General features: G+C 33.9%; 2 protein-coding genes across 2 annotated transcripts; one reads left to right on the top strand and one right to left on the bottom strand.

The window, feature by feature from the left end:
• Positions 1–851: 851 nt before the first annotated feature.
• LOC107644876 (DNA replication factor CDC6B) lies at positions 852–9,082 on the bottom strand. Its single transcript, XM_088502445.1, is given in 21 exon segments — positions 852–990; positions 1,076–1,191; positions 1,289–1,378; positions 1,625–1,720; positions 1,815–1,877; positions 2,421–2,515; positions 2,785–2,868; positions 2,871–2,911; positions 3,364–3,413; positions 3,949–3,999; positions 4,204–4,277; positions 4,453–4,512; positions 4,616–4,722; positions 4,877–4,963; positions 5,469–5,614; positions 6,316–6,390; positions 6,936–7,013; positions 8,632–8,672; positions 8,675–8,773; positions 8,893–8,998; positions 9,056–9,082. Coding segments are annotated over 20 exon segments (1,536 nt in total). The 3' UTR covers positions 852–990; positions 1,076–1,125.
• Positions 9,083–10,984: 1,902 nt separating this feature from the next.
• On the top strand, positions 10,985–11,806 carry PH1 (pleckstrin homolog 1). The gene has a single exon (XM_016309781.3). The coding sequence runs from the start codon at positions 11,181–11,183 to the stop codon at positions 11,664–11,666; it is 486 nt and encodes a 161-aa protein (XP_016165267.1). The 5' UTR covers positions 10,985–11,180; the 3' UTR covers positions 11,667–11,806.
• Positions 11,807–15,720: the final 3,914 nt, after the last annotated feature.

The raw sequence follows: 15,720 nt of genomic DNA, 5'->3' as shown, positions 1-15,720 counted from the left end.
TACCTGATGCAATTTGCACTCAGCAGTGGGTAGAGAAGAGGGAGATCGGAAACCAAGCATGGCGACGAAGAGACGCACAGCAGGCGACGAGTCAATGAAGGAGATGTACAGGGGCCGACGGGACGAGACAGTACCCGACAACATTGCAGCAATCGGCCGGTGGTGTGAGCCTCTCTAAGTCGCTGTGTGAGATTGAGAGGACTAGGTCTTAAACTCTCAGGTGGGATCGGGGCTTCGTTAGCCGTTTTAGAGTTTCCTTTTTTTAAGAGAGAAACGATGTTTTATGTTAGGGGGCAAAAAAATGAGCTCTGAATCGATCGATTCGGGTTTTTTAAAACTCGTCGATTCACCTTTTTTGGTTAAGACCAGCCAGTTCGAACTGAGTCTCACCGGTTCATTTTCATGTGCGGTCAAATAGCTCACCCGAACCAACGTTGTGACAAATTCGCCAGTTTTTCAGTTTGACTGGACGAATCGATATGATTTTGACAACTATGGAATGAACTCATGATTTGATAATAAAAAATGAGCCTAATTTTTTGTCAGATGAATTGAATTAGGTACTTGTGATTTAAATTGTGAAGGCTTACAAGAGAATGCAAAACATAGACAATGGTAATTACCTTTTCGAATATCTCAGGATAACAATCACAGATATTACAAAACCTTCATTGACAAATTTCAACTTGAGAAAAGAATCATTTAATGAGGTGATAAATTCTGACCTATGTACCCCCCCCCCCCCCCAAAAAAAAAAAAAAAAAACAAGCAAGGCGATTTAGCTTTTATTGTTGATGAGAAAAGAATAAGTTTACTGTCGTAACTAAGCTTCCAAAATTTAGAATAAAACCAGAGATAAAATCATGTTTTCTTTCTTTGCTTGCATTGCTCTCTAGGAAAACAAATAATCTGAATATCTTATCACAGCTGTTGCTTGTCAGCTGAAAATTCTTCCCAATTCCCAAGCAATTTCATATATAATGAAATAACCTGCAAGAGAACAAGGAACCAAAAAGTACGGGCATGAGTTGCATTTAAGAAAAATTAAAGGCATGTAAAAATAAGGGCTTCCAACCTTTATCTATGGAGTGGAGAACATAAAACTAATTAATCTACTGTCTCACATCAAGCTAAACCAAAATCACCAATCATGAGTGGATCATTGAAGAAATTTCTAAAAAATCGGATTCCCTGTGTCATGAAATTTAAATAACACAGAAATGTTACTGCAAATTCAGAAAGAAAATGTAAACAAATTATACAAGGTCCTAAAGGCCAAAACCACTACCTGCAATGCAAAAGTAATATCGGCCTTGTCAACTTTTAGTGTTACCCTTTTCAATTTATCCTCTCGTGATGGTCCTAGTTTAATGAGCCCCTGCAGTTATAATATGTTTCATCATTTTACTTATTGCCACTTTGCTTCATTGGAATATTCATACTCAACGGCAGCAAGCTACATCTAGAAATCCATAATCAACTAGTTTAATGAGGCCCTGCAGTAATAATATGTTTCATCATTTTACTTATTGCCACTTTGCTTCATCGGAATATTCATAATCAACGGCAGAAAGCTACATCTAGAAATCCATAATCAACTTCTGTACTGCTTTGTTTCAGATACCTGGTCATTAAGCACTCTGCACATGTTTGAGAATTCCAAGATTCCTGCTGGGAGAATCAGTGATGATTTGCATAACTCAGAGTAAGATTTATATAGCTGCAAGATTATTAGAACCTTAAGAATCAATATATATTTAAAAAAAAAAGAGGAATCATTTAATTTTTGCAAATTCAAAAGCTGTAAAGAGCACCTCTCCAAGGATTGTATCTTTCTTAGATCCACAGAAATGTTTCATGGATGAGCAAAGTATAATCTGCAAAAGGTACAAATTCAGGGGTCAAAGGTTATAAACAGTAGCTTATTTGGTATTAAAAGAATGCTTGTGCAATTAGGATTGGTTACTACTCTGTAAAAAAAGAACAAAAAACTTGATTACATGTTCAATACCTAATGATCCTTGTTAAATAAATCTTCAACGACCACCTACCCTCTTAATATATGAAATTGCTACAGGCGTGTTTCTTTACCCACCCTTCAATGACTTTCAACTTTCTATGACAGCTCAAATGTAGTCAATGCGAATTTTCTGTAAATCCCTGTCCAATTCTAGTTTACACCGCAATTAACTTTATAGTAGAGACTATATTACAGAATTTTGTGAATCCATTATAATTAAGTGTCCAAATAAACATTTCTTTCATTTTCCCCGCTCACTTGATAGTACTCTTAAAAAATAGTTACATTGAAAGTAGAGATCACTTAGCCTAGCTTATATACTTAACAAGAGGTGTTCCATTTCAGTAATTGTGTTAACTGTTAACTCAACAATTCACGAGCATATTCAGGTTAAGGCTACCTGTTGATGATGTGGCAAAGATTGTATAGAATCCACCACTGGTGATCTATATGTGTTTGACAAAGCACGAGCCATATGATCAATGGATCTTAGGCCTTTGTATTAACAATTCTAGTAAGATTGAATAAAATTAAATTAAATAAAATTCCTTATAAATAAATCTAATGTATAGCAATTTTGCACATCATTTAAGTCCTAATATAATCAAATTAATACATTGTATTATAAAGATTGATGATATACGAAACTTGCACTCATTCCATCTATTACTTCCCTAAAGTGCTTTCACATTGTCTTTAGTATAAACCTATTTTATAATCCTCAATTGTCATAACTGTAAATTGAAACCAATTTTTTCTATCACTTACAATATCAAATTCTTGTTTCTTCATGGGATCAGAAACTGTAGCCATATTTTGTTTAGAGGATGATTTCTCTTCCAATTGAATACAGATTCTCTAACTTCTGCTTCTAGCATCTCTATCGCACTCCTGAAAGAAAATAAACAGTAAAAATGATTTTGCTTGAATTTTCACAACCTAAATTGTCAAGGTAATCCTTTACGTAACAAATCACCTCCGCATCATCAAAGATGCCTCATGTTCCAATGGCAATTTCTAAATGTAAGCTTTAAGTTGAAGTCTTTAAGAACAATGAAAACATTAAAAAAAGGGCCTGAAAAGCTCCATTTCAAGTTTTAAATTTTTAATAAAATGAACAATCTAAATGACTAAGCAGATAAGAATGCCAAAATTCAAAATCAGATATTTTTACTTCAGAAATTGAGAAAAGGGAATTATGTGAAGGCTGCTTGGCTAACAGGGATATGCAACAAAAGATGTAAAGTTGTTCAAGTTTGATAATATTTTCATCTATACAAAAAAACAGATTTGAAAGTTGAAACAACTTATATTATATTTAGTATTGTGATAAAGTGACTAACCTAAAAATGCAAAGAGCTTTCCGCATATCCCCAGAAGCTGCAGCAACTTTCTGTAAAAGGCAGTGAACAAGAACGGTACATCACTATATCATTCGTGTATTCATCAGAACTAAATCTGTGAACTAATTCAGAATTGAAATCAACTACAACCTCCAAAATTATATTTTAGACCATGAATGAGAAAAGAATAACAAGGCAGTAAGCCTTGCATTAACTTTGCAATTATAACAATACATTTGAGTACTACTTTCACACAAGTAACGGTTCATACTTATGTACTATCCATGGTATATTGAACACTTCTCTCAGGTGATACATTGAATACATTTTACATTTTTAAATATAGTAAGATAATAGTTGAACTAAACGATCTGATTATCTCTAGCCTCTAGATGAAGTGGCCAATGTAAAATCTGGTGAAATTTCTAAAATCAATTAACAAGATGGTATTTGCTTTAAAAGTTTAAGAATTCTTCCTTGGCAAGAGATTTATATTCAGTTTTTATGTGATCTAGTATCCTAGATAAAGGCATTACAGGACAACAGCAAATGTAAACTTGCGGAGACATTGACAAATGGACTTACCCTAGCACATAGTTCTAGTGCTTGACGTTGAAAGACAGTGTAAGGAAGTTCCTGATGGTGAAAAATAGCTATTAGTAAAAGGGGAAAAATCAACAAGGGGAAATTTAACTTTTGGTTTATTTTTCCTTCAGCTGCCATAAAGATGCATATTCAAATCATAGTATCTATGATAAAGCAAATATGTTGTATGTTTCTATTATAAATGATTTGAGGTGGACATGAGAACAACCTTAAATTTAATAGCAATGAACTTACATTTAGCCTTTCTTCAAGAATCCTAAGGATTTGATCTTTAGAGTAGGAACAAAAAGTTACAACAGTAGGCTTGCCTGGAACATGAAGAAAGGAAGAAATTAAAAAAGTAAAAGACAAAAGAAAATTACAGTCAAACAATGTTACACAAAAGGTTAAACTTCATTGTTAATGCCATTGAGATACAATCACCAAATAGTTTAAAATGAAACAAAAGCTCATCGTAGAAACTTATTGACTTGATTTACTCACAATTAAGAGATGTAAGCATTGGAAGAAATCGATCAGCTAGGTCAATGGCATTTGCTACCCCTGAACAAACAAAAGCATGATTCAGAATAAGCTGAAGCCTTTAAATTACAAGATATGACCAAAAATAGAGTCAAACAATTTTACATCTTGTAAGCAATTTTACCTATTAATATACATCTGGCAAATGGGAAGGGGGTAAGCATGAAAAGGTCATGGAGCACAGCCCGGTCTCTGGTTATTAGGTAATCTAACTCATCAGCAACTATCAACCTATTAACACAAATCCATACACATGTCAAACTTTGATAACATCCAAAATATTCAAAAACAAGCAGCACTACAAATGATATATGTGAGCCATCTAACGCTACAAAAAAAAAAAACACCTGGGTGTATATATTTAACAAACAAGCATGTGTCTTACATCATATTCCTGGTAGAAGATTTCTGTGAATACATGTTATGAAGTTGTTGCAAGGGTGTTGCCAAAACCCTTTTTCCCCGTGATTGGCTCAACCCAAGTATGTAACGACCCAATTTTCAGTATGTCATGATCATACTGAAAATCAAGCGTTACTAACTTGTTTTCCTAAAAATTAATTAAATATTTATTATTAAGCCTGTAATCATATTAGCGCGAGATCGATTTTTCGAAAAAACCAATAATTAAATAAGTACGATAAAATAACACAAATATCAGAGATAGAGATAATATACATCATACATACTACTTACACACATATATATACTGTCATACAGGTCATAAGTTAGCGTACAACCCTTCACATCTTGTTACTATATACATAATCAACACTACGGGCCCTGGTCCATATAGGAAGCCCCTAAGCTGGCGCCCAAAAACTAGCCTAGTCAACTATATACATCCTACTCTCTCAATAAGTCTAATCAAAAGTGAGAGATTAAACACAAAAGCTAGACTAACACAAAAAACTCCCAAAGGCCACATTCTCAGCTCCCAAGCATCAACTGTCGTCGTCGGAGGAAATCTCAATCACATCTCCTCAGGATCCTCGTCCTCATTATCAATAATCTCAAGAGGAGTCATGGCACTCGTGCTGCTGCTCTGCCCCACACTCGTCGGTCCACTAATGGAGGTGGTGTGCAGCTCCTCAGATGAGGGATCAGACGAAGACACTGAGATCTGCTCTACAGGAATATCCCACTCAGATATAGGCTCTGGTACAAACTCCTCCATTAGTGGACCGACAAATGTGGGCCAGAGCAACAGTACGAGTGCCAAGACCCCTCCTGAGATTATTGAGATTTCTGATAATGAGGAAGAGGATCCTGAGGAGTATTTAGAAGTGATTGAGATTTCCTCTGATGACGAAAGTTGACGCTTGGGAGCTGAGGATGTGGCTTTTGGGAATTTTTTGTATTAGCCTAGCTTTTGTGTTTAGTCTCTCACTTTTAATTAGACTCACTGAAGTAGGATGTACATAATTGACTAGGCTAGTGTTGATTATGTATATAATAACAAGATGTGAAGGGTTGTACGCTAACTTATGACCTGTATGACAGTATATATATATATGTAAGTAGTATGTATGATGTATATTATTTCTATCTCTAATGTTTGTGTTATTTTATCGTACTTATTTAATTATTAGTTTTTTTTTTGAAAAATCGATCTTGCGGTACGATCTCGCGCTAATACGATTACAAGCTTAATAATAAATATTTAGTTAATTTTTAGGAAAGCAAATTAGTAACGTTTGCTTTTCAGTATGATCATGACGTATTGAAAATTGAGTCGTTACAAAGTATCTATTAGAACCAGTCATTCAGTCAGTCAAACAAGCAAACAAGACTACAATAATATATGCTTTGGTTTCCTCCTACCTTGGTGAAAATATCAGATGTATTGGCAAGGGATGTACAATTTACTGACAAAACATCTGGCAGTGGAAAACCTTCCTGCAAAGCAGACAAGAAGTGGTTAGTGAAAGGAACAAAAAACCATATTATAATCTAGATAGAGCATTTCAAGTTATAGAGTATGTATAGTGTGATTGCTCAGATAACCCCAAATTGAGCATCAAATGCATACAATTACAATGGGATACTAGTGCATATGGTATTCTTCTAGTCCATGAGGAACATATTAACCCAAAATTGAGCATCAAATGCATACAATTACAATGGGAAACTAGTGCATATGGTATTCTTCTAGTCCACGAGGAACATATTAACAATGTATCAATGGGACCAAACCATTAAGGGGTAAGAAAACTAAAAAAAGAAAATTATCATTCATTACGTCAAAGGATACCACTTCTTACTGCATCAATCATAGTAATTCTTCCATGAATTTCCACCAAAATATCGCAAACTATGCAAGAAGAACACACACCACCAACCAAAAATCATTTCAAGAGATATATAACACATACATCAGAAGGAAATATTCACAATCCTAAAACCAATAATATTGCAGCAAACACAGTATAAGTGTAGCTTACCTCTTTTGCCCAATTGAGTAAAGCCTCTTTCACTTTCTCCATGGACAACGATTTTCCAGTTCCTGGGCACCCGCATATGTGTTAGGATTTGATTGAATTAGTCCCACATTGCTTAGGATAGCAAATGGAGTGGGTGGCCTAAGCTATAAATATGAGGCTAAGTTTTTCATTTGTTTTTGCATCAGTCAGAAACACTTTAAGCTTGTATCTGATTTTTCTTTTCCTCTGTACTCTTTATTAGAAAGTGTTGTGAGGTGTAGTTAGATATTTGCTTTGAGAGAGTGTGGGTGTACTGAGGTGCCGGTGAGAGAAAGAAGTCTATGTGTTGTAACAATTTTCACATAGTGATATTCTCTGGTTGTCATTTGACAACGGCCGTGGTTTTTTCTCCGGTAATTGAAGTTTCCACGTTAAATTCTTGTGTTGTGATTGTGTCTATTTTATTTCTCTGTCAAAGGTATTTTCTCAAGGGGGAATGGTGTATTATTCCTAACAAGTGGTATCAGAGCTTCGGTTTGGTGGGATTTATTCTTAGTATGCTCTGTGGTTGCAGCCTAGTCTGACCTTCCACATCAGAAAAGAATTTTGTCCTGTGGCTTGAGGTTGATCTTTGGTTGCTGTTGTTGTTGCTGGAAGGCAGTGTGACACTGTGAGAGTGCAGTTTGGAAAGGTTCTGGCTAAGGAAAGACCTGGTATTTAAGTGTGTCCATTGTGACCCACCTCTCTTTCCTGTGGACCCTTCCTAGTGCACGGTTGAGTTATACTATTCCAGTATACGGTTGCAACAATGTCAGGATATTCAAGTGTTGTGAAGCTTGAAATAGAGAAATTTAATGGAAGAATCAATTTTGGCTTGTGGCAAATACAAGTCAAGGATGTGTTGATACAATCAGGTTTGCACAAGGCGTTGAAGGAGAATATCTCTGGTTGCTCTCTCTATGAGAGAAGATGATGTTCTCTAGAAGACAAGAAGTCCACAATTGCACACGGGCATTGGTTGGCGTTGAGATGCAAGGTGTGTGGCGGAGTTAGGTTGATGGCTGAAGAACTTCCAGGAAAAGCCAATTTGGAAGTTGCACCATGAATTTTCAGCAAGGTTTCGATCTGTACCAAGGTGAAATGCTTGGAGTGGTCTAATTCCAAGTGAGTATACTTTCATGGTGGAGTATGATAGTTTTCTGAACTATGATTGTCGGTATAGACAATGGCAGCAAAGAATTGTCGGTGTTGACAATGGAAGCTGAAGATGTGTGACTATTTCAATCAAGGTGGAGATTGTTAGGATTTGGTTGAATTAGTCCCACATTGTTTAGGATAGCAAATGGAGTGGGTGGCCTAAACTATAAATATGAGGCTAAGTTTTTCATTTGTTTTTGCATTAGTCAGAAACACTTTAAGCTTGTATCTGATTTTTCTTTTCCTCTGTACTCTTTATTGGAGAGTGTTGTGAGGTGTAGTTAGATATTTGCTTTGAGAGAGTGTGGGTGTACTGGGGTGCCGGTGAGAGAAAGAAGTCTATGTGTTGTAACAATTTTCACATAGTGATATTCTCTGGTTGTCATTTGACAACGGCCGTGGTTTTTTCTCCGATAATTGGAGTTTCCACGTTAAATTCTTGTGTTGTGATTGTGTCTATTTTATTTCTCTATCAAAGGTATTTTCTCAAGGGGGAATGGTGTATTATTCCCAACAATATGTACAAGCTCCCAGCCTTCTCGTGCTCAACGCAGGATTGCAGAACCCCAAAACCATATCCTGCTCCTCTTCTCGACAGACAACTGCGGAAGGTGCAGTTGCAAGGTGCAATGCCTCCTTCACCACTCTCAATTGCTCACCATCTATTTCTCAACAACACAACGCGAATGATCAACACACCAAGCATATTTTCCACAAAATTATGTCCTATCACAAATCTATCTTTAATCTAAGTATAAAGTAAACAATTCGCCACAAAGACAAAACAAAGTTGAAATAAACCCCACCTTTTTCAGATTCCAAAGGGATTTCACAAGTTCAGGTTTCCGCAATACACCTTGATTTTCATCAGCACCAATTTCATTACCCTGCCAGACAATCAACTAAAGATTAACCAATCTGAGCTTGAAAGTATATGACAGCACCAAATTTGCAGAACAAGAGATTCGCATTTGCAGCAGAATGGGGGTATGGGAAACGGAGGTAGTTGTGGGATTCAGCTATTGTTATTATAGATAGAAGGGGAACTGAGATTGAGTTGAGAGTGGGTAGTGTTTTTCGTTGAGCAGGAAAACCTTCGCACTATCATTTTCCTCTTCGCTCTCCCGCCCCCAACCTCAATCGCGCTTGCAACGCCGTATTTTCGATCCCCTTTTGTTTTTTGTTTTTTGTTTTTTTTTTTTTTTTTTTTTTTACCAAGGATAAGAGAGTATGAAGAGATTATACCATTTGAGCTATAACTTATTGGCGTTTTGTTTTCCTTTTAACTTATTAAAAATAATTAATTTTTATGAATGGTAAATTTGTAACTATAAAAAGAATTTTATCCAAATAACTAATTTTTAAATTTATTATTAAAAAATTATTTAAATATATAAATCTAATTGAATAATTATATAAAATTTTTATATTATTAATGTATTAAAATTAATTTTAAAAAGTATAAACAATATTTTCAATTGTATAATCTTTTGATAAAAGTATTTTTGAAATTTATTAACGATAAAAATATTTTAAAATATAATAAAAATAATAAAAAATAATATCTTTTTACAAATAGCAAATGATTTTTGTAGTTAACAAATTATTTGTGTATTTAATTAAAAATTTTGTGAAATATTTAAATAATTATTTAGAAGATATAATAAAATAGGACCGGACATAAATTTTTAGATTCTTTTTTATTTTGAAAACATTTTTTATTTAAAAAATTCAAAAATAAAAATTATATTTCTAAACTATTTCTAGGAAGCTACATGAACAAGTAAATTTGTTAACCAAGTACAATAAAAGTAGTTCAATAAATATATTTGCTCACAAGAATGACAACCATACATTAAAGAAATGGGTGTATGGTTGCACAAGGATTGGATTGGATATAAATTATAATTCTATCTTATTTATACTGTATTTATTGGATCCGGTATAATATCTACATTTTTTCAGGTCGGATTAAATATCGGGTATATCTGCATAACTAAAAAAACTATTTTAAAATCTTGTTGGACAGTTTTTATAAAAAAAAAGTTCAAAAAATCCTTTTTTTTATCGGTTTAAATTTATTTATTCTTAAAATATTATCAATAAAAGTTCTTTTGAATAACAAAAAAATAATAATAACACAATATTTAAGTTTAATTATTCTAAGTTGAATTACAATATAAAAAATTAAAAACAAAATATCATAAACTATGTTATTTATATGAGACGTGAGGATATGCGGATCTGCAGATCAGATCCGCAGATATCACTGCTAAATTTGTAATCCGATCTTATTATAGTACGAATCGGATCTGATAACTTTACGAAAATAATATCCGTAAAATTCGAATCAGATGTGAATAATTACCGTAAATATGTAGATATTATCCTATGTATGTGCAATCCTAGATGTATGAGAGGAAGAATCCCAACATATTCAATGCGTATAGCTGATAGGATTTGGTTTAATATCGTTACTAAAAATATTTGGTCACCTAATTTCTTTTATGAAAAAATATATTTAATTATTGATATTTTTATTATATTTTAAAATATTTTTATTATATCAGTAATAAATTTAAAAAATATTAGTATAAATTTGTAAATAATTTGCTAATTTGAGGGTATTTTAACTGATTTGCTTATATTTAAACTTAATTTTAAATGTTCGTGTATCAAAAATATATTTTAAAAAATATTAATATTTATTTCAAATAGTTAATTAAAAATAAAAATACCTTTCAAAAAATGAAAACTAAGTTGTTTTTAAATTATGGTTATATAAAAAAGCTTTTTTTTTTTAAATTTAAAAAAAATTGTAAATAGATTATAATTCAAATAATATAATTTCAATTTACTCGTGTAGAATCACGGGTTGGGAAAAATCAGATTTTCCCAATTGATAGATCACATCGAAAAATTGATAGAACACATCCGGGTCGGGCGTAGTGAAATTATTGGTTCTAACTCCCAACTACGATTCCACTCACAGAGCTGAGAGCTTATCCCACTGAAGAGAGAGAGACAAGCGAGAGAGAAGAGAGAGAAGAAAACCTTGAACCTTCGATAATGGAGGATCTTTGGCGATCAGCAACGGGTCAAGACCCGCGTCCCGAAGACTACAACGGAATCGAGTTCTGGTCCAACCCTGAACGCTCCGGCTGGCTCACAAAACAAGGCGACTACATCAAAACCTGGCGCCGCCGCTGGTTCGTCTTGAAACAGGGCAAGCTCTTGTGGTTCAAGGATCCCTCCTCCGCTTCCTCACGCTCCTCCGTGCCACGTGGCGTCGTCAACGTTGCCAACTGCCTCACCGTTAAGGGAGCCGAAGACGTTCTCCACAGGCCCTCCGCTTTCGAGCTCTCCACGCCGCACAACACCATGTTCTTCCTCGCCGATTCCGATAAGGACAAGGAGGATTGGATCAACTCCATTGGCCGCGCGATTGTTCAGCACTCGCGCTCACTCGCCGATAATGAGGTCGTTGATTATGACAATAATAGAAACGCTGCTCGCGATGTTGATGCTGGTAACAAGAACGATGCCACGCGCTGATTGTGTTTTTCACGCGCTTTCTCTCTGTTCTCTATTTTTGTTGTGGATTGCTTTGTTTAATGTGATGTGTATGTATAGTTTGTAAAATGTTTCGGTTTTTTTTATCCTTTCTAATTTAATGTTGGTGATTGATAAAGAAATTGGCCTTTTGGTATTTTTGGGTGATGGATGTGTGAGTTTTTTGCTTGTTTGGTGCCGATGTTGCAAAGCAAATCTAGTTGAATCTTAGGTTTGAATTTCTTGTTAACAAAGAAATATAATCTCTAGGGTTTTGAGTGATTTGGATATGTGAGATTTTGGGGGGTTTTGTCTGAAAGGGGTGTTGTAAACCTAGCTGAATTACTAGTGGTAGTGGGGAGTTCTGTTCTGTTTATAAGGTAGGACCAGAGATGGGGTAACTGTGATGATCATTCTCGAAGGTTCAATTCCTTCTTTTGTTATTGAGATCGTAAGCATGGTTTAATTTAGGCCCTGACACATGAAAATTTTTAAGTTAGTCACGAGATTGCATTGAATCACAGAGTGCAGTATCATTGACAAAATTGAACATTCTGAAAAGTGTGGTATACACTGGATTTGGTGATATTCACTATAGTTGGGTTATTCCCTAATGAATGAGATCTTTGGCTTTAAGGGATGATGGCATCTAACTGAGAACTAAGAGGAGGTGGTTGGTAGTTAGATGATCTGATTGGGAGTGTGGTAATTGCCATTGAAGTATCTAAGGCATGTAGTTTCGGTTAACAGATGATTTTCTTTTTGGAAAGTGCTATCTGATGATACCATGTTAGGGACTTAAGGTTGCATTCTGTTGGTTGTGCCTCACAGATCTTAATCTCAGGCATGTCGTTTCTGTTAATATCGTGTAAGGGACTTACAGTTGTATTCTGTTGATTGTGCTTCACATATCTTATTTCTCAGACACTGCTTCTGGTATAGTTAGCAGACTACATTTTTGACTCCATAACATGGTGTGTCTCTTTCCTAATTAACTGAGGCATATTCTGTTGTTGTTTTTGCTTACTCTAGCTGCCTTGCACTCCTCTTAATATTTGTTGGATTTGTTTTTCATATGAATCAATATGAGTTGGTTTCAACGGTTCTTTTAATTTTTCTTTTCCAGAGTTCTTTGTTGATTAAGAAGTGCTTTGGATTTCTTTTACCCTTCATTCTTGACTTCCCCATTCTTTTCTCCTTTACCCTCACTAAGTGTGCAAAACATAGCCGGATATATCAACATCCTGGAATGGTTGGTCCCATAGATACATTTTAAGGACCCCCTTGCAATGAAAGTTAGGGAGCTTCATGAGGGGAGATATGATTTGTGCTTAACTTTCACACTAGAGGACCTTACCAAAGATGTCTCTGCTTTGTGTAGGACTGTAGGGATAGGATAAAGAGTTGTTGGTTTTTATTTTAGTATTTTCAGTTTCAAAATATGTGAAGAAAAATATGAAAACAATAATACAATAAGAAAACGAAAATAGAACAGAAAATACAGGATCTTCTTCAAATTTGTTGCAGAAATTGTCCACTTGAAATTTCAAAACAATTTCCTATTGTACAACAAATTCTTCTCCTGCTTGAGGAGATGTCATTGCCACATCTCAACAAGAGGTTCATTCACAGCAGTATCTAGTGAAATAAGAGCTTGATATGGGATTATGGGATATGGAGGTAGGTTATTAGGATGGTGAAGGATATGCTGTTTTGGTTGAAGAATGAGGGAAAAATACTGATCATGGTCAGAAAAGCATTACACAGCTTGGGCTTTTTTTTTGTCACTTTTTCATATTTTATCCCTTTTATACGATTTTTATTTTTAATATTTTTTATTTTTAGAATTTTGTGAAAAAAAAAGGAAAAACAGAATTTTATTGTTTTTACTTTTTTTTCAAAAAATTCTAAAAATAGAAAAGACTGAAAATAAAAAAAATATTTTTATTGTTTTTATTCACAAAATTCTGAAAAAAAAAAGTTCTGAAAATAAAATATCTGAGTACCTAAACAGACTAAATGTAGTACGTAAACTAAATGTACTCTTCTGAGTTCTGATAATAAAATCCGGATGGGATGGTTCAATTTAGACCAAATATAATTATGTTTTTCTTTTCTTTTTGGACAGTAAATATACTTATGTTTAAGTGATATTATTAATTTATTATGTTCCTTGGTTCTTGACCTAAAGAGTGAAAGCCCTTAATCTTTGCTCCAACGTCCTCCTTATTTGTTACTGCTGATGCATTTCCTTGCACTCGAGATTTGATTCCCCCTTCAATTAAAACTAACAATGTGCGGAAGAATGATTTTGTTACAGCTTTGCTTTAATCCTTCAACATAGCATGGTAAATGTTTTTGTGACTGCTTTACTTTAGCTAGACATGAATAATAATGCTATTTTGCCCAATTTTTTTTTTTGGAATAATTTTTGCTTGAAACAGATGAAATTTATGTGGCAATTTTGTTTATTGGTGACAAAAAAATTATGGGTGGTTAAAAAATTTAAATTGTTTGTATTATAGTTTGGCAAATGTTTTGGCTATTGATTTTATTTTTATTTTATTTTATTGTTGAAATGAAAGTGTCTTGTTCTTGCTTTATATGCATGGCCAGCAAGGGGAAGCAAACTCAAGTAAAATAGTGTTATTTTCTTTTACAAAAAAAAAAACAAAAGTTATTTTCTTTGGATGGTTGGCCACATTCTTTTTATGGTTAATCAATGATCATTGTTATGTTACCCTTTTGCACATCAAGTTAAGAACAATACAAACAAACAAAAATATAGATGAAAAACCAAAAGTAGGAATCGGGTACATTTAATTAAAATTTTATATGGTTGTGTCATTTGTTGCTCTTTATTCTTTTAATTGAGCATTAATTGCTAGGATGATTATGTTTTTTTTTTTAATTGGGAATCGAAATTTATCATACGTTTTTTCTTTTCTCTCAATTCAATTTTGTAATACATTACTAAGTTTTTTTTTTTTGTCCACGGTATCCCTAACAGGCCAATGATTAATTCGTTACAGATCGGAGCTCTATTTAAGGGTCTGCCGTTGGCCAATGAATTGCTGCATGCACAAGGTGGGATTCGAACTCTCGACATTTGCTTAAACGGACGAGTGTATTTAAAGAGAGAAGCACGAACCTAGGAGAAGAAATTATCTCTTCTCAAACACAAACGAACACTTATAATTTTTATGACTTTGATTAAAAAAAATTGGAGTTCTAAAACTTTGATTTGATCATCATCAGGATTGATTTTTCTAACAACGAAGGATTTTTTTAAATAAATAAAATAAATATAAAATTTATCCATATAGATATGCATATAAAAATTTACTTTTTTTTTACTTTGTTACATATTTCAGTTTTGGAAAAGTCTAGGGGTCAGCAACTTTTGTGTTTTCTGGCCAGCACTTAACCATCAAAACAAAAGTGAGTGATCTCTCATCATTAGATGTAATCTCACCCTATTAAAAACACTATTGATGACCAATTGATAGTTACAAAATACTAAAATTGCTGGCTTCCTAACATTCCTCTTTCAGTATTAGAGAGGACATTTTTTTTATTAACATATAATGTTTGCAATTGTGATACATTTTAAAAAAATTGTTGTTCCTATCATATGTTTACTGAGGACGAGATACACTTGAAAAAATTTTCGTTTATACTAAGCACGAGATACATGTTTAAACAAGTAGTTATTTGTGGAACGTGATATGCATAGGACATGAAATAAAAGGGAGAACTGAAGAAATGAAAGCGCAACTCAGTCGCAGCCTCGCAGGGGATATTATATATATAAGCCCCTCTATGAATGTATCTCAATTTCGTTGAGAATGAGATAGTTATTACTTATTAGCGTGTCTCGTTTTTACTGACAACGAAATACATTCAATGAGGAGCACATGTCTTTTTCTAACTGCATTCGTGATACACTAATAATGTATTCTTACTTACCTCGATCGTACTAAGGGTGAGATACACATATGCGTAAATTTTATATTTATTTTATTTATTTAAAAAATTCTGATAAAGTATAATGGGG

The sequence above is a fragment of the Arachis ipaensis genome, chromosome B1 (assembly GCF_059453495.1).
Source record: "Arachis ipaensis isolate K30076 ecotype BB chromosome B1, ASM5945349v1, whole genome shotgun sequence".
Lineage (NCBI taxonomy): Eukaryota > Viridiplantae > Streptophyta > Magnoliopsida > Fabales > Fabaceae > Arachis > Arachis ipaensis.
Note: the sequence above shows the minus strand (reverse complement) of the source record. Positions and strands in the feature narration are given on the sequence as shown.

What these genes read in the sequence shown, in the direction of transcription:
- PH1 (XM_016309781.3), top strand. Translation starts at nt 11,181, where the DNA reads ATGGAGGATCTTTGGCGATCAGCAACGGGTCAAGACCCGCGTCCCGAA.